Source organism: Equus caballus, chromosome 9 (assembly GCF_041296265.1).
Source record: "Equus caballus isolate H_3958 breed thoroughbred chromosome 9, TB-T2T, whole genome shotgun sequence".
NCBI classification, from domain to species: domain Eukaryota; kingdom Metazoa; phylum Chordata; class Mammalia; order Perissodactyla; family Equidae; genus Equus; species Equus caballus.
In genome coordinates, this window is record NC_091692.1 from 56,801,701 (window position 1) to 56,825,947 (window position 24,247).

Here is a 24,247-nt window from a genome sequence, read left to right on the forward strand (position 1 = left end):
TAATCGGAAGCAGCAAACAAATGTCTGCCCAGACGCCTTTGGATACCTAAAGCCAAAGCCTTTCTTTCCTGGTTGCAGAAAGTTCTTGAGTGCCCTAGGGAGGCCCGTTCGGTGGTGGAGGAGAGGGTGCCCAGCCTTCCTTCCATTCTTCCAGTCTCCTGAAGAACTACGTAGAGAGATAAACAACCCTTTCCAAGAGCCTGTCCGCACCACACCGGTCAGGCAAGGCGTCCCACCTGCACCCACAGGGCTCCGAGACGCGCGCGCCCACACTGCGCGGAGGAACCAACCCCAGGCCCCGGCTGCCCAGGTGGGTGTGGCTCCACGGTGGCCCCGCCCCCTCGAGCGCGTCGCGCAGGGCGGCACGGGCGGGGCGAGGGAACCGGCAAGAAAGGGCGGGGCGCGAGCGGTGTGGGTGTGCTCGTGCCCGCGCGCTCGCGCCTGGCGTGTGGGCGGCGGCGCGCCCGTGCGCGCGCAGGGGAAAGGCCAGCCCAGGCGGCCGTTGCGGGGTTCGGCTGGAGGGGCGGGGGAGTCACCTGCGAGCGGCTGCGCCGGCCGGCCGCCCGTCCTTCGCGACCAGATCTGGCCGGCTGCGCGGTACCGCGCCGCACACACCCTGGGAGGCCGGGGCGGGGGAGCCGGCAGAGTCCGCGCCCGGCGCCCGGGACGAGGAGGAGTCGGACTTTCGTCGCCGCCGCCCGCGCCTGGCCGGGTAGGTGAAGCCCGGGTTGGTCGTCCGCCGGCCCCTGGCGGGCCGGGAGAGGAGAAGCGAAACTTTCCGGGCGCCTCCCCGCGCGGTCCCTGGGCCGTCGGCGCCGCGGGGGGGTGTCGTCGTCGCGGGCGGCGGCGGCCGACGCCATGTTGGGGTCTTTGAGAAACGGGGCGCTCTCGGGCCGCTCCCCTCGCGCTGGGCCGGCCCGCGGACGCCGGGAGCGAGCCGCGCCCGCCGCAGGACGCCGCCGCCGGCAGGCTCGGGGCCCCGAGGGTCCGTCCGCGCCGGCGCGTGGCGGGTCCGCGGGTCCGCGGGGCGGGTCCGCGGGGCGGGGCCGGGCGGGCGAGCGAGAAGTTGCGGGGCTTGAGGCCAGGGTTCCCGTCCCGGCCGGTGGCGTCTTAGGGCCTCAACACGTTTCTGTCAGGAAAGTTTGCGGAGTCAGGGCGTCAGGGACGTTGTAACTTGAATAGAATATTTTTGTGTAACTTGCGGCAAAAAAATGGCACCGTAGAATTTGCTCTGATAGGCGATGGCTCTTACACATTATTTATTTGCAGTCTTTTAAAGTTTCAGGGTCTTTTGCCGAATTCTCTCTTCCTTTTTAAAATCTTATGGAAGGCCGAGAGCTTGCTGCTCCTGGTCCTTGAACACCCTTGTGTGCTCTTAGTACATTTGACCAGTCGCTTGTGTGTGCGCGCGATGGAAATGAGCAGCAGTAAGGTTACGGAGAACTAAGCCTTCCTGTGTAATCATAGACTCACAAAGTGTGGAAGCTGATAAATGCCTTCTTTGTTGTGTTTTAGTACGTTACTGAAGAGACTCATTAAAGAAAGAGTTAGACACGGACGTTCAGTGAGAGCCTGAAAGGCATGTGTTGTTTTCTTAGGAATAAGGTGAAGTGATCTTGACATTGCGAAGTTTTTTTCCCCTCCCTTTGCTTCCTTAAAGGTGCATGCCTACCGTGTTTTGAGCTTTTACCTTTTTCTGTACTTTGGTAGCTCATGGGGTCCTCAGGTTAATTCAGTATTAACGAAGGCTTCTATTTTTAATCTCTTCGGGTCCTGACAGCACTGGAGAGGTGAATGGTATTAAGTTACTTATTTGGAAAGCACATAATCACCTCAAAAAGTAAAACTGCTGTACTGACCAAGGCATCAAAAAAAGGTTCATTCAGCTTGAATTACCCCAGTAAATGAATATATATTTCTATTTTTTGATAAAGACATCGAAGCTTTAAAATTCTGTTAAGTGAACTGGAAGGACTCTTAACCACAAATAAGGTAAACCCTAAAACGTGTTTTGGAGAATTTCTCTTCTTAATGTATAGGTAAAAATAGAGCTTATGCTCAGATTTGATTGCTAATTTCCTTAATTCTTAAAAAAATTCTTTGTGTTTTCTTCATTGTCAAGTAAACGCCATTATATGTATTTTGTTTTTCTGGGTGAAGAGTTATGGAGAAATGAGGATGACAACTAATTTCACAAATCTAGCAGCCAAGCTGGTGTTTCACTGAGGTCGTATGACTGAAGCCTTCTCGTTTTTCCTGTAGCATAACTTTCTAGGATACGTAACTCGTTTCTGTGGAGCAGTCTCTGCCATCTTGTTTCCTCTGCCTTTGCTGCTCTTTCCTTTAATTTAGTTCCTCAGTATACTTATTTCTTAGCTGCTTTTCAAAGGTTCTTGTACTGAAATTTTTCCCCTTAAAAATACTAACTTAAGCTAACTGGACTCTTTGAAGCCTTTTCTGCCCTGTTCTCCTTCCCTACCCTCTTTTTCTCCCCAAGAATGAATGAATTCACTTCTCCCATGGCATCTCCATAAATATTACATTAATCTGCCATGGCACCTCCTTGACAGCAGGCATTGCATTGGGTCTGATTTGCCTCTCCCTCCCCAGTGTGGATGAATACACATATGTTCCTTGTAAATATACTTAACGAATATCTTACTAAATTGCAATTTCCATGGGCATAGTAGTTAAATCTTCTCTAATCTTTTTTTTTTTTTCTTTTTGAGATTTTACCCAGGTAACTCAATAAATTTTGGCCTGGGGATACAGAACTTGGATGTTTATGAAATTTACAAGTAGTTAATGGACTGAAGTATAATAAACCAAGAAGCTGCAGCTGTGGTTCAACAAAAGGATAATAATCATAATTTTAAAGTGCAATTGAATTTATTTTCACTGGGTGGAAAAGGAGTTAATGCCTGAAAATTTTGAAGGTCATGTTTATACATTTAAGCTCTTTGATAGAGCAAATCTCATTTCTTTATCAATTATTGTTTTGTCAGGATTGTCTTAGAATTTTGTTTTAGAATGTCTTGCTTAATGGAAAGCATGTAAAAATTGTAGTTTATCTTTGAGAACCAGCTTTGTACACCAGCTGCAGGTTTCATAGCAATGTGCATGTTGGCTTAATCAAATAAAATATATTTCATAGACATGCTTTCAGAGTGCTATTTTGAGTTGCAAGACCTCTAGGTGAAGGTGTTCTGTCATTCTCTAATGAAGTTATTGTAGAATTTGTGGTTAATTCTCTGCCCAAGATGACTTTCTTGTCAGTCACTCCATAAGCTACAAACTGCTTGTCCTGAGAAGATAGTAGAAGGCATTCAAGTAGTTGCTGTGAGTGCTACAGAAAGCAAGTTGCATGTAGGGTGGACTGGAACAAAAAAGAACCATCCCGAATCCTAGCTCTGCTCCTTACTAGCATGTGACTGTTGAACAAGTTGCTTCACTCCTCTGAGCTTCACTGGACTTATTTGTGAAATGAACACAGAAATATTTGCCTTATAGTGTTGTGAGGATTTACTAACATGTTTGTGGAAGTGCCTGGTGCATGCTATTCAGTATATTACATTAACCAATGAAGAGAGTGTCAGTGAATTACATAGAATCATAGAATTTTAAAAGGGAGGCAGCCTTTAGAAATACCTACTTCAGTTGTCAACCTTGGCTACTCGTTATTCCCTGAGGAGCTTTTTAAAAATACTGATGCCTGAACCCCACCCTAGAACAAATAAGTCGGAATTACCGGGTTTGGGGTCAAGGCATAGGTTGTTTTGCCTGTTTTATGTTTTTTTTTAAGCACCGATGATTTTAATTTGCAGTCAGGGTTGAGAACCATTAGTTGAATCACCCATTTCCTTATTCTCTTCATTTTGTGGTTGAATAAAGTGCAGAGAGAGGTTAAGTGCCAGCTGAATTCCTGTCAGTCAGGCTAGAAAGGATGTGTTTGCAGTGCAGGAAAGTGAAGAGGTTAAAGTTACATTTGTTTCAGACCACAAAGGCGGCATTTCAAACTCTCTGACCTTCATCTCCATTCTCCATCAAAAGCTACGTGGATGACCATGTTCTTTAACCTCATTGTCATTCAGAACTACCTCAAATCTTAACTCTGTGGCCAGAGATGGTGATTCAAGGGCCTATTTTCCCTTTTCCCTGATGAACCAACTTTTTGTCCTCGTTGCCACCTCCAGTCCCTCCCAGGCTGTTAGTTTTCTTTCTTCTTTCCAATCCTGAACTCTATAGTTCATATGCTAACTATGAACTCACTAACACTACATAGTCCTCCTCTCCGTAACCTTTGCTGTATATAACTGGTTAATTTTCAACTTGTAAATATGACCATTTACTTTTTCTGCTTCTGTCCCTGCCTAGCACCCCTGAAAAGAGTCACAGCTGTGGTGACTGTTAAATATTTGTTTTCCAGCTGCCTGTGTACGAGTTGCTTCTAATCCTTTTCTCATCCCAAAGTTGACTTGTTTTCCCCTTTGCTTTTTTTTTTTTTTCTTCTTAAATGTATGCTCCCAAGAGGCCTGGGGATGCATTTTTTTTTTAAGATTTTATTTTTCCCTTTTCTCCCCAAACCTGCCTGGTACATAGTTATGTATTTTAGTTGTGGGTCCTTCTAGTTGTAGCATGTGGAATGCCGCCTCAGCGTGGCCTGGTGAGCAGTGCCGTGTCCGCGCCCAGGATCCGAACTGGTGAAACCCTGGGCTGCCGAAGTGGAGCATGTAAACTCAACCACTTGGCCAGGGGGCCAGCCCCAGAATTTTCTGTTTTCTTCTTTCAATTTTTTCATCTTTTTTTCCTTTCCATTTTCATAAGTGAAGCTGTCCTTAATTCTTTATATTTGTTTCATTTAAGCAATAGTTGGGGAAAAATCAGAAAGATTTTTATATTCTTATTTCTGTTGTATCTATAACTTTGTATTTACTTGTTACACATATTTTTCTAAACATTCTTTTTTGCATTTTATCACTGAATTAAAAAGCTTTTTTCTTTGTCTATGAGAGAATGTGTTTATTATAAAATAATAGTTTAATAGGCAGTATTAAACTATTTCACCTTAGTACTTAGAGACAACCAGTACTGAATTTTTAGTGTATATCTTTCCAGACTTAAAAAAAAAGGCTTATATTGTATGTGCTGTTTAGAAAGCTTATTTTAATAGACTACCTTAACAATTTTCCACATTAAATATTAATCTTTGTTCTCTCAAAAACTGTATAAAAAGCCATGATTTGTTTATGTCATAATTTATTGAATCAGTCTCCTATTATTGAACATTTAAGTTGTTTCTGGCTTTTCAACATTATAGACAAAGCTATAGTGAACTCCTCTATGTGAACAACTTTGTACACTGGTCTAATTATTTTTTGCGTATGTACTTGGACATAGAATTGTTGTGCAAACTTTCTGAAGCACTTGTATTGCCAAATGGCATTTAGAAAAGTTGTTCTTTTCCCTCAAGGATATTAGTGCCCATTTTCCCCACATCTTGGAGAGGTGAATGATGCATTATTTTAATTTTAATTTGTTTGATTAGCACTGAGAGCCAACATTTTTCTATTTACTGGTCATTTTCATTTGTTCTTTTGGAAATTGCCATTTGTATTTTACCAGTTTTTCTTTTAGCATATTTTCTTTTTTTCTTATTGATTTATAGGAGCCCTTATAACGTTAAAAATGTTGACCTTTTGTCATATGTTGTGTCTTTTTTAACTTTAATGCTTTTTCCCTCAGTGTTGAAGTTTAAAACTTTTATTTAGTAAAATGTTTTCTTTTACGACATTTGGCTTTTTCATTTTATATTTAGTGATTCCTCTCTATGGCTAGAAATTTAGATGCTTTTTTTCACTATTACAGTTAATGCCAGAGAGAAAACTTTTGTACAGCAGCTCCCCCACCCCCTAATAGTTTTTATTTCTCAGGATAAATTTCTGTGGTTAAAAATTCCAGAGTCAAAGGTCAATGCTTTCTGAAATATTTTATTATTTTTATATTACCATTAGTCCTCAGTTTTTCCACGTGTTTCACTGCTTATTGTGACCATTTGGCACCATAAGGTTATTGAGTCTCTGAGACCGGTGAAACATGTGAAAGCACGTTGAAAATGTGCTTTGTGCTCTCGTCTCCGTTTCTCTCTTCTCTTGCTTCTCCTTCTGCTTTCTAAACTAGGTGTTCCCTAAAGTTAAGGCCTCTGCCTTCCTCTCTCTTCACAGCATCAACCAGCACCTCTATGTGGATGACTACTCAGTCTCTTTCTATCCTGGGGCACCCTGCTCATCTTGGCATTTCTATTTGTCTAACACATGTTTGTCTTGTGGATACCCTGAAGGTACTTCACGATAAATATGTCCCAAACTGATTTCTTCTCCCTCCTGAAACAAAACTAGCATCTGCCCAGTGGCTTATGGGTAAACCTGTGAAGTCATCTTACACTCACTTTTCATCCATATATTCAGTTTGTTCCTTAGTCCTATCTGCTGTAACTCAGTAATCTCTCTGACTTCCATATTCCCCTTTTTGTTTCTGCCGTCAATTATTGTGGCTCAGGCTTTTGTTACCTTTCACTTAGAGACTGTTGTAATACCCTTCTGACTTTTTGTTTTTGCCTTCAATCTTACTTCTTCAATAGTCTTTCCAGTCCATCCTGTATACTGCTTCTCTGTACTGATTAATATTTCCTCTTTAAAAACCTTTGTTTTTCATTGCCTATACAATTAAATTCCAGACTCTTCAGTCTGATGCTTACGTCGCTTTGCAGATTTCTAGTCTACCCCCATACTTTCTCCTGGACCTACCTCCTCCAGCCTGGGCTCAGCTACTTCCTCTCTCGGGAGTATGTTTATACACCATCGTCCTCCTTCTCTCTCCCTCTTCCCCCCAAAAGTTTGACCTACTACTTTTGCTTTAAGGCCCAGCTTGAATTTCTAGTCATTTAAGGGTTGTTCCTAGATGTTCCCCTGGTAAAAATTATCTCCCAACTAAACTTTTTGGCTCTAGCCTTCATCACTCTTTTTATTTTTTTAAGTAACAAAAAAATTTGTGTTTTGTTTTTTTTTCTCCTTTGTTCCTTTAGACCTTGAGTCTACACATTTCAGTTAATCATATTCCTTAGTCCATAGCATACTACATGGGTACCAACCTTTTTGTTTTTTGCTTCCTTATCAGTTACTCCCATTGTCCTCTTTCCTGTAGAAACACTCCCTAATATATTATACATGAATTATATATACTTGTGTATATAGACTTGGGAATATAGCTGTCTTTCTCTTTCACAGAGATTGTTAGTTTTGAGTACTTCTACCTTTTAATACTACTTTGTACAGAGTAAGTGGTCAATAAATGTTTTCTACTTGAAATTCATCGGAAATTATTATTGGTTTTGCTAGCGTCCATATTGCTTAGACTGAAAACCTGGGGATTTAATTTCAGCTTTCCTCTGCTACATCTAGTTAGAGAGTCATGACAGTTCTGAATCTTTCATTTCCTGTTGCAAACTTTAAACTCTCATCAACTTTCACCCCTACTTTGCAATAATTTTTCAACAAAGTCCTGCTTTCACTCTCTCCCTTCTCCGTTTATCTTTCATTGTTTCCACAGTTATCTTAGAAAAATCTAGATCAAATCAGGCCACTTCTTCCAAAAGCTGTAGAAAGAACTTTCAGGAACCAGAAAGATCTCTTGTCTTATTTTTTCCCCTGTTTTTCTACTAAATAACTCCCTCTAGCCTCTGGTACAGCTGTACATGTCCTTTTTTCTTTTTTTTAACACATTTTTGCTTTTAGAGCTTTGTGCCTTTACTTAGCATTTTTTGCCTTTTGAAGTTCCACTTACCGTTCAGAACCTGTTTCAGGTGTTCAAATGGTGCATTCTCCAGGCTGTGCCTTCACTCTTTCCTTTTTTGCTTCCTACCACTTTGTTAGTATTTTTATTATAGTGTTTATTCCATTGTGCTTTGTATTAAAACTTTGTGGTACAGGTCTTAATTCCTAGTGTCTGGTTATTCTTTTTTCTAATAAAGCATAAAGACTTGAATGTAGTGAGCATATTTTAACTGCTTTGAAAAATACTAAAGAAAGTTTGTTAAGGATGTGATGGGATAACCAATTCCAGAGAGTATTTTAGTTGAGCTTTATCAGCTTTATTTTTCAAATATTATACAATGGTTTCTTTACAGCTGTCAGCACTGTACAGCTGCCTCTGTACAAACACTTTTTGAAATGATGCAGTTTTTTATCTGAATTTTGTTGGTGATAAATATGCACACATCATCATTTTTTAATTGCTAACTAAACAGCTGTGTTTTTTGGCAAGAGAAGAAGAAATCATTTTTGTGTATTATCATGAGATTGAAATTTTTTTAAAAGCGTGAGCTGCCATACTCAATACTTAGAATTCATAATTAGATACTATAGTTAAGTGGACCAGAATATTTGCTTGTAAATTTAAAATCTGTGGGTCTAGTGAAGCAGTTGATGTGTGGGGTGTGGTTCCTGTTTTCTGTAAAAATTAGTATAGACCTCAAAAGTGAAGTCTTTGATTTTTGTCAAACTCCAGGTCAAGAAGCTGTTGCCACTTTTAACTGCTGGTCATATTCAACTTAGTGAACATTGGTGGCGTGTATGTGCAAGCATTTTTGTAGGTGCTGTTGGTAATACAAAATTGTAGGAAATAATCTTGTTTTCAGGAACCTCCAGATCTGTTGGGAATAAGCAGGTACACAAATCTTTATAAAACATAATAGAGGGGCTGGCCTTGTGGCCAAGTGGTTAAGTTTGGTGTTCTTCTTCGGTAGCCCAGGCTTCACCGGTTCTTATCCTGGGTGTGGAGATGGCACTGCTAGTCAAACCATGCTGAGGTGGTGTCCCACATAGCAGAACCAGGACCTACAACTAGAATATGCAACAGTGTACTTACTGGGGGGCTTTGGGGAGGAGGAGAAGAAGAAGAAGAAAAGATTGGCAAGAGGTGTTAGCTCAGGTGCCAATCTTTAAAAAAACCAGAATGTAAGTACATCAAAGTGGTACAGATGAAATGGTATGAGGGTTTAAAGATGAAACACTGTCTGGCTGTGAGGCTACTGAACTGACTGCATCTTGAAGAACTGGTAAGATTTCAGAATAGCAAGGAAGGGGAGGACATATTGAGCTCAGAGATAGAGGAGGCAGCCTAGAGCTTATTCTGAGAATAGTTAGCAGTCTTACCTGACTATAACAAAGAGAACATATGGAAAGAGGTAAAACTGGAAAGATAGATGGGAACAGGCTGGGGCATGACTGTGAAGGTCTTTGAATACTAGGTTAAGGATTTTGGATTTAATTCGATTGGCCAGGGAACCTTTGGTTTTTACCACTACGCCACTGGGCTCGCACCTGGTTTTTAAATAGAGAATTATATGATCATAGCTGTAGTTAAAGAATATGGTCATGTGTTCCTTAACGATGGGGATACCTTCTGAGAAGTGCATTGTTAGGCGATTTTGTTATTGTGCGAACGTCATAGAGTGTACTTACACAAACCTAGGTAGTATAGCCTACTGTAACACGTAGGCTATATGATACTAATCTCATGGAACTACTGTCGTATGTGCGGTTCGTTGTTGAATGTATTGATCCTGTGGTTTAGTTTGAAGGCTAAAGACTGGAGAGAGGACTTGTTTAAAACTTGAGGTCCACATTCTTCCCCTTTCTCCTACCTTTCTAAAGACCTTTTCTAACTTCCTATGTGGCTGTTCCGGTTTTCCAAATTAACTTTCTAACTATGGCTTAGTTCTTATGTACCATAGTGAGTTTATCTGTCAAGCCTGACCTGTTTGAAACTGCCTGTACTGAACCCTAAATTAGTCACAGCTTTACTTTTCACTTCCTTTTAGTGTTTGAAGAATCATTTTGAGCATATTTTATACTTGCTACCATATGTTTAAAAAATTTTTTTCTTAATTTTATCAGTGGCTTTCCCTAAATACATAATAAGATCTACATGAGTGAAACATTTCTAGAATATTTATTTCTGAAGGTAGCCAAGTATAATGGAAAGAACATTTTTACAAAAACTGGCTGTGAGACCATGGGAAAATTGCTTAACTCATTCTATGACTTAATTTACTTTTTTGTAAAATGGATGTAATTATTACTTAACAAAATTGGGATTGTTAAACAAAATAGTAAAATGTGGACGTGCCTAGCACATGTGTAGGTATTGAGTAAATGTTAGTTTTTTTCTTTTTCCTTTCTTGGCTAAGACTGTAGAATAATGCATTTGAGTCTACTTGTTAGTAACAGGCATATTTGGTGCCTAGGAGAGAGTTTTTTAAAAATTACTGTGGCTTCTCTCTAAATGTGATTCAAAATTTTGAAGTTTCAATTCTTCTCAATCCAGCTTTACATGAGTTTAAAATTAAAACATAAAGGCTTCTTCGTTTTTTTTCTCCCTAAGAAATAAACCTGTTTCTTTTATCATTACTAATTTCCACAGTACAGATTGTGTAGTTGTTTTGCCGCAGTGGCAGAAATCCTGCTGGAAAGGGGAGGAAAAGACTTTGTCTCTTCTGTTGATGTTATTCCAGAGAACTTCAAATTTAATTTGCTGAATTTCCGAGTAGTTTCTCTTTGCTTTTATCATCCTAATGTTTTATTGAAAGTCTTACCTATGAATGAAATGAAGAACTGTCTTGTCCTTTGCATATGGTGGGCACTCAGAATAATTGCTCGGTGACTTAGATGCATTAGGAGAGGGGGAGGTTTCCTCTAATACTTGAGACACTTGCCCAGGGAGGATGTGCCTCTGAGAGCTTGTTGCTGTTTGCTTTTACCTCTTCTTTGCCTGCATTCCGGTTTGTCTCTGCCTTTCTTTTTATATTTTGTAAAATCTCGATTCAGCAGTAACACAGATTTTAAAATCTTGATTGATATCAACGCAGTCAAAAGTTTGATTAAAAATTAATTTATAGGCAAGTAAGGCTTGGAGTAAATCAGAAATATGGCCCATCTACTGTCAGAGTTCATTATTTTAAAGACAAAAAGGGCTTTACAGATTATTTTATACAAGGTGGTGGCTGCTGCTCCTACTTCACTTTTTTAGAGCAGATAAGTACTGTGTGTGAAATTTCTTATTCGGGGCCTGAGCTGAGATTACAATCCAGGTCTTTTGGTTCATAGTTCATCAGTTTTTCCATTTTTAAATGGAAAATACTGTTAAATACTGAAACTCACTGATATCAGATGTCATGGGTATGTGTAAGAAATTAATTAGATGATTTTTCGTTTTAAACTCACCTGCAAGGATGAGATAAGAAGTATTGATTTTCAGAAAGAAGAACTGGGCCATAGTATTCTGTGACAGTTGGGCTTTCTTCTCAATTGTAGATAGTATTATGTCTCTTTTTTAAAAGAGTTTTTCCTCTTCTAATATTACATTTTTAACAGGTGGTAGACACTCCACTGAAGAGCGTGTTGCTTTACAAACGAGATATTACCAAAAGACTGGGGTGGAGCTTGGACAGTTCAATGCACTTCTTGTCTACAGTTGTGAAGGAGATAACTTGAAACTTTTGGATTGTTTAATTTTTTTTAAATTGGTATATAATGCTGGCTTCATGAAAGTTGAGATTTTTCTTTTTTTTTTTTTTAAAGATTGGCACCTGGGCTAACGACTGTTGCCAACTTTTTTTCTTTTTTTTAAGGATTGGCACCTGGTCTAACAACTGATGCCAATCTTTTTTTTTTTCCTGCTTTATCTCCCCAAATCCCCCCTGTACACAGTTGTATATCTTAGTTGCAGGTCCTTCTAGTTGTGGGATGTGGGACGCCGCCTCAACGTAGCCTGACAAGCCGTGCCATGTCCGCGCCCAGGATCCGAACCCTGGGCCGCTGCAGCAGAGTGCGCGAACTTAACCACTCGGCCATAGAGCCGGCCCAGAGATTTTTCTTTTTGTGTGTTTCTGCTATAGTTCTTACATTTTTAACTAGGAATTAGGGCTGCCAGACACTATTTGCTGGACAAGAAGACAAAGGAAGTCAGTTGGAAACCTGTTGGGATTTATAGAGTCTTTGAAGTGGCTGGATGTGGGAGGGAAAAACAAAATATAGAAATATCAGTAGTGGTTATGAGTTAGAAAATATAATGTGGAAAAGAGACTAGATCCAAAATAGCAACAAAAAGTGTAAAATACTTTGGAACCTACTTAAGAAATATAATAATCTTGTGAGAAGAAAGCTACAAAATAACTGGGCCACTAAAGAAAATTTGAGACCTTGGAAAGAAATTCTGTCAGCCTGGCTAGGAATACTCAAAACTATAAAGATGTTAATTTATTCCAAATTTTAATTTATGGATGTAATATGAGTTTCATCAGAATTTCAGTGGATTTATCTGTTTATTCTTTCACTTATTTATTGTAATTGAAAAATGATTTTAAACCTTAGTTGCACATTGGGATTACCTGAGGAGCTTTAAAATATTTCCAGTGCACAGGCCATACCCCACATTCCCCAGGCCAGTAGAATCAGAATATCTGGGGAAGGGATCTAGGTATCGGTATTTCTTAACCCTTTATATTTATCTTCAGAGTCCATTGATCTCAATTTTGGTTTTTGAGTTTCTATTTTAAGCAGTTCTAATTATTTGTAGTGGTTGATATTTTGTAACTATTATTATTGCTCATAGAGATCTTCAAAACAAAGGAAATTATTAAAAAATAGAATAAAACTCATTCTTGTTTGCAATTACCATATGGGTTTGTTGGACGTGTATAAATCAGGGATATATTGTGAGATTTTTTTTTTTTTTTTTGAGGAAGATTAGCCCTGAGCTAACTACTGCCAATCCTCCTCTTTTTGCTGAGGAAGACTGGCCCCGAGCTAACATCCATGCTCATCTTCCTCCACTTTGTACATGGGACACCTACCACAGCATGGCTTTTGCCAAGCAGTGCCATGTCCGCACCCAGGATCCCAACTGGCGAAACCCTGGGCCGCCAAAGCAGAGTGCATGAACTTAACCACTTGGCTATGGGGCCGGCTCCTGAGATCTTAATTATCTTGCTTTTCCTATATCTTGAAGCATTTTGCTGTTTATACTAGGAATGATTTAACCAAAAAGAAGAAAATGGAAGAGTGAGATAATTGCCTAGAAGGATGATACAATGATGAAATAAATCATCACTATTGGATGATGTTTCAGTTTTATTATTGTATTGCCCAAAGTATTACATCATTTTTTGAGAATATATGAAAGCAGTTTGGAGATGGAGTAGTCCCCCGTTTTCCATGAGGAATACGTTCCAAGACCCCCAGTGGATACCTGAAACCATGGATAGTACCAAACCCTATATATACTATGTTTTTCCTATACGTACATATATATATATTTAATTTATAAATTAGGCACAATAAGAAATTAACAATAATAAAATAGAACAATTATAGCAATATACTGTAATAAAAGTTACCGTAGATCTTAGCAACCTCAGCATAGGATTTTTTTTTCTTGTTGAGAACTTTCACCTGTTCACTTAAAGTAAGCACTTTACAGCTTCTCTTTGGCATATCTGAATTGCCAGCTTAACTACTCTTGTGCTCTGAGGCCATTATTAAGTAAAATAAGGGTTACTTGGGGGCTGGCCCGGTGGCATAGTGGTTAAGTTCATGAGCTCTGCTTTGGCGGTCCAGGGTTCACAGGTTCCACTCCTGGGCGTGGACATACACACTGCTCATCATGCCATCCTGTGGTGGCATCCCACGTACAAAATAGAGGAAAATTGGCATAGATGTTAGCCCAGGGGCAGTCTTTCTTAAGCAGAAAGAGGAGGATTGACAGCAGATGTTAACTCAAGGCCAATCTTCCTCACCAAAAAAAAAGAAAAAGGAAAAGGAAAGAAAAAGAAGGGTTACTTGAAAACAAGCACTGTGATACCAGGACAGTCAGTCTGATAACTAAGATGGCTACTAAGTGACTAACAAGCCAATAGCATCTACAGCAGGGATATGCTGGACAAAGGGATGAGTCACGTCCCAGGTGGGAGGGAGTGGGACAACGCGAGATTTCATCATGCTACTCAGAACTTGTAAAATTTAAAACTTACGAATTGTTTATTTCTGGAGTTTTCCACTTAATATTTTCAGACCTCAGTTGACCAAGGGTAACTGAAACTGCAAGGGGGACTACTGCATCCTTTTTAGTCTGTTTGCTTTAAGCTTTCATTTAACATATTTGAGAATTCAGACTTTTTCATTTTCCATCTTTAATGGCAAAGGAAAAAATTGGCAAAGGTAGACATTTCAGAACTATTAGACAAGTCAGAAGATACAGGGAAAGAAACAGCAACAGTTAAACTAATAATGATGGTGAATCATTATAAGTACAGTGAAATCTCAGACTATGAGTCTTCAGATGATGGTTTTTAGATGCTTTTTCGAATTCAGAATTAATGAGTAAACAATATTCCTAAAGCCAAAAATGGAAATATTACAGACTCATGCATGATAACTTATGAGCAGTTCATTGCATTCAAAGGATGTTGCTGTTTTGGATATATACACTTTCAATAACAGAGAAATATCAGAATATGAAATTTGCTATGTTTAAATTTTTATAAAGATTCTTCTTCTTCTTTTTTTTTTGGTGAGGAAGATTGGCCCTGAGCTAACACCTCTTGCCAGTCTTCCTCTTTCTGCTTGAGGAGGCGTGGCCCTGCGCTAAAATCTGTGCCAATCTTCCTCTATTTTGTATGTGGGACACCTCCACAGCATGGCTTGATGAGCAGTGTGTAGGTCCACAAACGGGATCTGAACCCATGAACCCTAAACTGTTGCAGCAGAGAACACGAACTTAACCACTATGCCACCAGGCTGGCCCCTAAAAATTCTTTGTAAAGTTATTTTATTTTTACTATCCCCTTATTCTTACTTCTGTAAATTAGTCATAAAATGGCTTAAAATGTTAAAAACAAAAAGGTATTTTGGACCCAGATGGTAAATTGAGATGACTTTTTTTCTGGTATACTGAAGGTTAAAGCTCCCGTGTGATTCCAGTGTGCAGCTAAGGTTGAGAACCACTGTTCTAAGTAGACTCCATCTGGACAAATAAACAGGAGATTTAGGTAAAATGTTTTTGAAAGGTTAAGTAATGGGGGATAGTCTAGACTAGTTCTACCAGATCCTTGGTATTGACACAAGAATTATAAAACAGGTTAATGGATTAGATCAGACAGCCCAGAAGCAGATCTTAGAATATATAAAAATTTAATATGATAAAGAGTATTATAAATCAGTAAATTAGATAATTAATACCATTAATAAGAGCTACCACTTGCTGACTACTTGCTAAACGTTTTATATGCATTGTCTCATTTGATCCTCCCCCTGACGTAGCTGCTGTTATCATTCTCATTTACAAGTGAAGAAACCTGAGGCCACACTGTAGTTGGTGATTCTGGAGCAGATGGAATGCAAATATTTGAAAAGAAAAAAGGAATTTGTACCTATGCCAGAATAATTTCACGTGGATAGGAGAATTAAATATAAAATGCATCTCATAAAACATATATAATAGATATGTGTATCTGATATCTGGTTAAGGGAAGCTTAGGAGTAATGGAAGAAAATCTGAAAGGAAAAGATTTGTAAGTAAGATTTAAGTCTTTAAGAAATAAAAACTGCTTCTTGTCAAACACCATAAACAAAATTATAGATTAATATGCTAGGAACAGCTAAGAAATAAATGGGTTAATAGCCGTTATGTGTACAACACTCATACAGATTAATAATCCCTAAATATATGAGCTTAGAAATACAAGTGGTTAATAAACACGTTAGAAAGTGGTTGGTGTCACTAGGTAGCCATGAAATAAAACATTCAATTAAATTAAAAGTACTGCTTTTTCTGCCTTAGGGCGTTCGTCCATAGTATTAGTTCCTTTCTTGACTGCTTATCCTTTAAGACAGTGTGTAGCACCTCTTCAGTGAGGTCATTTTGAACTACTCAGTGAATGAGTTTTTCCCTGTATTTTGGCACCCTACCCATTTTCTTCTTTGTACTTCACCTTTCGGAATCACCTGATTGTTTACTTGTTGTCTTTCTCTTACACTAGATTCTAAGCTGTGAGAGGAAAAAAAATAATGTCTGGTATCCAGAAAGTGTTCAGTAAATCATTGCTGAATGAATAGAAGTGGTGAATGAAATGAATAAAATGAGATACCGTTTTTGAAATCCATCCTGTTTGTTGAAATTTTTAAAGAAAAATACTCTTTAAGACAAGGTAGGATGGGTACAGTCATTGTGCTGCTGGGTAAATTGGTGTTACCTCTCAGAATGGAAATTTTGTAAAAGGTAGCAAGAGCCTTAAACATTCATGCCTTTTGACCCAGTAATTTTACTTGTTGGAATCTGTCCTAAAGAAGTCATCTCTACCAGAGGATGGGGAAGTTTTCCTCCTAGCTCTTCCTGTATTCACTGGTATTCCTTCCTAAGAAAAGCAGACGGCAATCCACTTGGGCCACGTTTTATAGCTGTCTTCTGCTTCCTCTTTCCGTGCCCCTCAATGACTAAGATGTGCAAAGGACTCAATTCTTGGCTAGGCCTGGTAATCTTGTATTCTAATACTCTCACAAAAGTCTTCTGAGAGTTCTTACTGCTTCAGAAACCTCAGTGTGCTGCTGGTAAATTTGGCTTTGGGCTTTGGGAGAAGGCAGAGGCCTTGTTTAGGCTCTGAGCCAAAGGGTGGTGCGCTAATCCAGTTTACCCAAGAGCCTTGCTTTGGGGTATCTAGCAGTAATCCAGCTAACAGTGGTACTTTGATTTCCCTTTTCATTCTCCTCATCCCTCCTTGTCCTCTCCCCCCTACCCCCGCCACCCCACCCCAACCGTCCTTTTCTTGTGTGTGTAGGGCATTTGTGTATTCCTGGGTTCTTTAGCTCAATGCTTTCCTTCTTTTTCATGTCAGACACATACAGAAAATATTTCAGGACCAACAGGGATAATGGAAGGGGCTGCTTAAGGCCCAAGGTTTAAGTTCTTTGTACTCATTGTTTCTCAAATATTGGTCACAATCCATTAGTGAAATCAATCAAGTGGGCTGCAATTATCATTAAAATAAGTGAAGATAGTAGAATACATCATTCATAGTTGAAAGAATTATGTGTTCGTGTTTGTAACCTTGCAGTATGAGATGTATTTCTTATGTGCGTCACTGTCAAACTTTGAAAGCTATTTGTTCTAGCCAAATACCAATTAACAATGCTCCAGACTTCTGTTAGGTTGCATCATTCTTAAAACAGGGGGAAACATTTATGAACAGAGATTCAGCCTTAATATATTACAAAATTTGAACAATGAGACATTATCAAGAGACTGGCTAAATAAACCATGATGACCTATCCTGTCAGGTTATTTGCTCATGTTAGTATTCTCTTACCTTTCTTCAGAATTTTTAGGGTTTGCAGTGACGGTCCAGAGGTTAGAAATAGCTTTCTTAGTTCTTGTAGAGTCAGTGGAGCCTTCAGGAATAATTAATGTACCATAATATCCTGCTAACAGCACAGAGGAGTCGGAGTTGAGCCCCCGTTCTCTGACAGCCTTGGGCAGGGTGCTTAACTCCTTTATGTCTGTTTATTCATGTAGAAAACGGAGCTAATAATGCGGATCTGTTGTAAGTTTGCCCTAAGTAGGAAATGCAGTAATGTGTGCAAAGTGCTCAGCTCCTTGCTTGGACTTCCAGTGAGTTAATTCCAGGCTCTTTTGCCTCTTACATTATTGAATCTCTCTCTTTGTGCCTTAATTTCTCCTTCAGCTTACATTTCAGCTATATTATTAGGTGCTTCTTTGGGAGATAATAAAAACTTCTCTAGTTACTTCACAAGACTTTGAGACAGTTAAAATCGGAAGATAATAAATGTGGAAAACACTGCCCAGATTTGTGGTGGTGGTAATTCCAGTGGTAGCAGTAAGAGGAAACCTGTTTGCATTGCATATGAGCTGATTAATAACTGTGGATGTCCAAATGAGTAGAATTGGCAGTTGATTCAGATAGAATAAATAGATACTTTCACTTCTCTAAAAGTGCCAACCTCTTTCCTGCCTCAGGACCTTTGCAGTTATTCCTTTTGCCTAGAATATGCTCCCTTATCCCCACTCCTCATATCTGCATATCTAGTTCCTCCTTATCAGATGAAACAATACCACTTTAGAAAGGCCTTCTCTGACCATCCAGTCTGAGGAGCTCTGTTTGCTGTTTTCCCCCTCCCCATCTGGGATTTAAGCCTTGAAGAGCAGGGACCTTCCCTGTGATGTTTATTATTTTTTTCCTTCACCTAGATCAGTGCCTAACAAAATAAATACTTGTTGACTGTTTGAATATAATGTAGAGTATAAAAATTATCTGTAATTCTATTTCCCAGAGATAACCCTTGTTGATATTATGGTATATGGTTTTCTGGTTTTATTTTCTGTGTATGTGCTTACATATTTACAAATGTCTATGATTATGTATTTACACCATATTTCATTGGGTCTAAAGATGAACATGTTTTACCATATTTTCTGTCTCTGAAATTGGGATATCATATAACCAAGGGTATGCCATGTTAATTGGCAGCATTTTTCTTTCTCAGTGACATCTAAAATGAGTATGTGTCTTAAAATTACAGTATCTTAGATTTGATGAAATACAATATATGTTTAAAACAAAAATGAGATCATGATGTTCAACTCTTTCCTCACCTAAATATTTTGAGCATTTTCACATATAACTATATTTAGATCTATCTCATTCTTAACAGATATCTAGCATATTATTAGGGGTGTTTCGTAAATTGTTCAACCAGTTCCTTGTGATGGACATTTGGAACTTTTCCAGTTTTTGTCTATTACCAACAGTGCTGTGTTGAATATCCTTGTACACATCTTTATGCACTTGAGTCAAATCTCTTTTGATCAAATACCTAGATTAGTGGATACTTATATTTTCTGTAGTATACGAGAGTGCCTGTTTTCCTATATCCTTCGTAGTACTGCATCTTAGGAAATGTTTTAAATATTTGTTAATCTTGTAAGTGAAAACTATCCTAATTTTTTAATCATTTTTTTAAAATTATGAATGAGATTGAGCCTCTTTTCATGTTTATTGGCTGTTTTTATTTCCTCTTCTGTGATGCACTTGTGCATAGGACTGTAGACCTTTAATTGGCTGGCACATTTGCCCTAATTAGAAAGAGAAGCCATCACAGTTTGGAGCCGTGCATTATCGTATTAATTCTTAGGAATAACTTTCAGGGCACAGCCTGCCCTTTTGGAGGGCAAGAGGGCTTTAGAGGACCCAAGATCGAGGGAGAGACAGAATTCAGGAATTATCAGAATTCTATTCTTTGTAATGGAGACGAAGAAAGGTTATAGTATTATCAATTTGTGGGCTGAATACTGAAACTTAGACTATGCTGTTAGTCTTTGAATTTTAAATGCTCCTCTTCTCTTTACTATGATTTGGTTGTAGTGTAGTAATATTAGGTTAGTAGGTCTGAATTAGGGCACGACTCTGGGACTTGAGTGAAATCAATATTCAGATTTAGAGATTAAATCTATGATCATTTAAGGTTAGATTATTATGGGTTTTTTTTACATTGCCAAAATGTTCTTGTCAACGTTTTTGAGCAGCTTTGCTGTGCCACATGGTGTCAATTTAAAGATAGATATCAGGTGGTCTCTGCCTTTTAGGTTGCACTGCAGCCTATGAAGGAGACAGATTTCATCCTTTGGTAAGAGTGAAGCTAGAAGGTACGTGGAATGTGAAGAGCGCAGAGGGAGATACTTAGTCTAATAGAGTTTAAAGAAATCTTCCTGGAGTAGATATGGTAACCTAAACTGAGTCTTGAAGGATGAGTAAGGGTTAGCTGAGGGTAGTAAGTAGTAAAGGACACAACAGCATGAGAGAAGATACAGGTGGATGAAACAGACTACAAGTGGTAGGGTATTCTTAGAATATAAAGTTTGAGATGAAGAATGACTCAGGATGAGTCTAGGGAGAAAACAAGAACCAGATAATGAAGGGCCTTAAATGATACGCTAAAGGTTTTACAGATTAAGAGGAGTCATTTTGAATAATGGCATGCTCAAATTTGCATTTGAGAGATCATTCCCTGAAGACTGGTTTAGGGGGCAAGACCAATGGCAAGGAGACATGTTGGGAAACAGTTCTGGTAATCCAAGTGAGAGAATTAAGGCCATTAGCTTAGTGGTAATAGCTTACTGGAAAAATCATAGTCATTTCCCTTAGTTTATATAATATTTGATCCTCTTGTTCAGAATCCCTCTGGGATTAAATTTCATGGAAGTGGGTTTATTATTTTGCAGAGGTGACTTATATTCATTGTCGAATTGTTTATTGTTCATTGCTGTCTGTAACAAGTTTATACTTTTATAAATTACTGCTTAACTAGTATGGTGCTATATGGAGATGGTTAATAAGTGTTTTTGATGATTATAAGAATTAGGAGATGTTAGCCCTTTTGGTATGCTTAGTGATTATCTTAGAGGTAAACAGTTTTGGAGCATTTTGCCTTTGGGTAAAAGTAATGATTTATTAGGTTAAATTTAGGTTATATAATTTCTTAATTTATGTGAATTTATAATTTCTATGTGCTAATTAATTTTTCTTTTTTTTTTTTTTAAGGCTATCAGCAAACGATGGTGGATCGCTTGGCAAACAGTGAAGCAAATACCAGACGTATAAATATAGTAGAACACTGTTTTGGAGCAGCTGGTCAACCTTTAACTATACCTGGACGGGTTCTTATTGGAGAAGGAGTATTGACTAAGTTATGCAGAAAAAAGCCCAAAGCAAGGCAGTTTTTCTTATTTAATGATATTCTTGTATATGGCAATATTGTCATCCAGAAGAAAAAATATAACAAACAACATATTATTCCCCTGGAAAATGTCACTATTGATTCCATCAAAGATGAGGGAGACTTGAGGAATGGATGGCTTATCAAGACGCCAACTAAATCATTTGCAGTTTATGCTGCCACTGCCACTGAGAAATCAGAATGGATGAATCACATAAATAAATGTGTTACTGATTTACTCTCCAAAAGTGGGAAGACACCCAGTAATGAACATGCTGCTGTCTGGGTTCCTGACTCTGAGGCAACTGTATGTATGCGTTGTCAGAAAGCAAAATTCACACCTGTTAATCGTCGTCACCATTGCCGCAAATGTGGTTTTGTTGTCTGTGGGCCCTGCTCTGAAAAGAGATTTCTTCTTCCCAGCCAGTCCTCTAAGCCTGTGCGGATTTGTGACTTCTGCTATGACCTGCTTTCTACTGGGGACATGGCCGCATGCCAGCCTCCTAGATCAGACACTTACAGTCAATCATTGAAGTCTCCTTTAAATGATGTATCTGATGATGATGATGACGATGATAGCAGTGACTAAGGACATGTTTGAAATATTTAATCGGGTGTGACTATCTGAGAAATCAGCTTTGGGGGGAATGTAAAATTCTGAGCTCTCTCAGTTTTGCTCTAGCCATGAATTTGCCTGAGAAACTTTTAACCTATGTGCCTCAGTATATTCTATAGAAAATAGGTCCTGTCGTTGTCCCCTTCCCACCAGCTCCCCACTCTTCTACAGGGACAGGCTATTGAAAATATATCAGGTAAATTTTTGGTTTCTTATTCTTGTTTAATTCTAGATTATTTTCTTGGAATGTTGGGGAAAAGGTTTATTTAACAGATCATGTACTGCATTTTTGTTTATTATATGTTCTGTTATATGGAAAAACTAAAAGCAAAGAATGATGGAAAAAGGAGTATAATGTGGTTAGTTGATGATTATGTTAGCTTTTTTTAAACCTTCCTATCTAATGTTTAAGACACCAGTAACAAAAATACATGATTTGGAAATCTTTTGTTTGGCTTTTTCAATACCAAGTGGTGCCTTATCGTAATAGCACTGTTACATGAAATAGGCCCCTACCTTCTCACTTTTTAGTTTATTTTAAAAATACACTGGTGCTGTTTAAGATGACAAAATGAGTGTTTTTGAATGGATGTAATTAAAAAATACTTCTCATCCAACAGATACAAATAACTACATTTAGAGATTCTTTATTGTATATGAGTAAATATTTTCCATAAAATAGTTGTGATATTTTTATGTTTTATAGTTACCAAATTATAATTGTCAAATATGTATTTTAAATTAATAGGTTGTCATTACTAGGAATTTGGCTTGAAATTTATCAAATATAGAATGGTCATACTGCATTAGTTTGTACTTTTAGTAAGACATTAGTAGGTACAAATTCATCTGCTTTAATTTTATTTCTAAAATGAAAACTCTTATAAAACCCTTGAAATTAAATAATCTCTTTTAAAAAAATACCATGATAGAGTACAGATCTACTTAGGCTGAATTTTTGAAAGAAAGACTGTCTAAGAATGGTCAAGACAGACCAGTTAAGTTTGACTAGACTTCATATTGGTGGAAGTATTGTCTATTTGAGTGTGAAACTATCTTGAATTTACAAATATAGTGTTATATTTTATAAAATTTTGTAAAGTCCCAAACAATATTTCTATTTTTGTAAAACAGTTATATGTTTAATCTGTTTCTGAAATCATTTTACAGTCTATGGAAATAGAGTAGCAATTGATCTTTCTAAATTGTGAGGCAGTGTAGATTGCTTATGAGAAGTGGTAATTTTTCAGTCTTTGCTTTTGAGGCAGCCATTAGGTTGAAGGTATATTTATCATATAAAACTTGATGCATTTTGCACTACTCTCCATTTGTATGCTGCAAATAACTAAAGTCTTTCAAATATGAAAAATCAGTCTAAAGTTTGTTTTAAATATTCTTTTGTTTTCAAATCTTTAAATCTGGATATATTGCAAATGTCATAAGAGGTTTGACTCAGTAACTTGTGATGGAGGATTCTTTGGTTTGCTTAAGGCATTAACTTTCCTGTTGAATTGTGAAAGCACCTGAGATATATAGATCTCCCTGTAGGAAAGATGTAAGAAAGGCACAACAGGTTTTTTTATTTGTTTGTTTAATATCGGACTTTTGTTTCTAAGCAATATATACATGTAATCATTCAACATACCTGAAAAGGGCCATGAAACCTGAGAAGTGCTAATAGCAACTTTCTGGTGCATAGGAACCACGGGGGATGTTCTGAGATATTGTGTTGTCAACCTCTATTGACTCGTGTTTTTACAATAAAAAATATTTTACAATTTACCTTCTGTTTTGTGCATCGTGTGACTTGAAGATTCTTTTCCCCACTTGCCAGGGTAATGGAGATATTACACGTATTTTGCCTCATTCAACAGCTGTGAGTGCCTTCTCTGTGCTGGGCATTGTTCTGGGCACTGGGGGTGGAGCAGTGAACAAAATTCCCTCCTTTTCGTGGAGTTCACATACAAATAGAATCCAATCTTCCAGAATTTTTTTGGTAATTTTTAAAATTTTTATAAATCATCATTATATATATCCCTACGGTGATTTTGGTGCTGATTTCTCATGCCATTCCTATTGAATGAAATTTACTTGGACTGTACTGGAACACCAATATACTAACCAAATTGGTAACTATTGGTGTAAAGGAAGCAAGATTTTGTAGACGCCAAGGAAAAATAATAAATTGAATATACCTTAATAGAGGAATTCATGCCTTTGGGTCAAGTGCGTAAAATGGCCATAGTTAATATAAAGCATTTGTTTATGTCTTTATCACCTTTATGCTGAAGTTCTTATAAATAGGTAGTATAAAATTATATACCTTAAGAGAAAGGTCCCACTACTTGAACTGCAGTCTCTTTTCTCTCGGATATGCCAATTTAGTTCTCAAATACATGTTGTAGCTTTAAAAATAGAGTAGCACTTACCTACATATCCACGTGTACTATATTGCTATACATTTTACAAGACACATTTTTTTCTTTTTGGTGAGGAAGATTGGCCCTGAGCTAACATCTATGCCAGTCTTTCTCCACTTTGTATGTGGGACGCCGCCACAGCATGGCTTGATCAACCATGTGTAGGTCCACGTCCAGGATCTGAACCTGCAAACTCTGGGCTGCCGAAGCAGAGTGCACGAGCTTAACTACTATGCCATCGAGCCAGCCCCAATGAATAAAGTTTAATAGTGAAGTCTAGGATGAAAATACATGAAATTGTATTTAGTTTATGTTAAAGTCTTTCTTTAAAAGCTGAATTATTTTAGAGTCATTCAACCTTTATTAAGGAT

At 38.2% G+C, this 24,247-nt stretch overlaps 1 protein-coding gene across 4 annotated transcripts; it reads left to right on the top strand.

The window, feature by feature from the left end:
* Nucleotides 1-241: 241 nt before the first annotated feature.
* Nucleotides 242-23,238, top strand: PLEKHF2 (pleckstrin homology and FYVE domain containing 2). Of its 4 annotated transcripts, none has more exons than XM_070222373.1 (2): nt 242-310; nt 20,666-23,238. In XM_070222373.1, exon 2 carries the CDS (start codon nt 20,680-20,682, stop codon nt 21,427-21,429), a length of 750 nt encoding a protein of 249 aa, XP_070078474.1. In that variant the 5' UTR covers nt 242-310; nt 20,666-20,679; the 3' UTR covers nt 21,430-23,238. The 4 variants fall into 4 exon arrangements, with proteins under 4 accessions (XP_070078474.1, XP_005613273.1, XP_070078472.1 ...); XM_005613216.4 differs by lacking the exon at nt 242-310 and adding an exon at nt 358-712; XM_070222371.1 differs by lacking the exon at nt 242-310 and adding an exon at nt 753-985.
* The last annotated feature ends 1,009 nt before the right edge of the window (nt 23,239-24,247 follow it).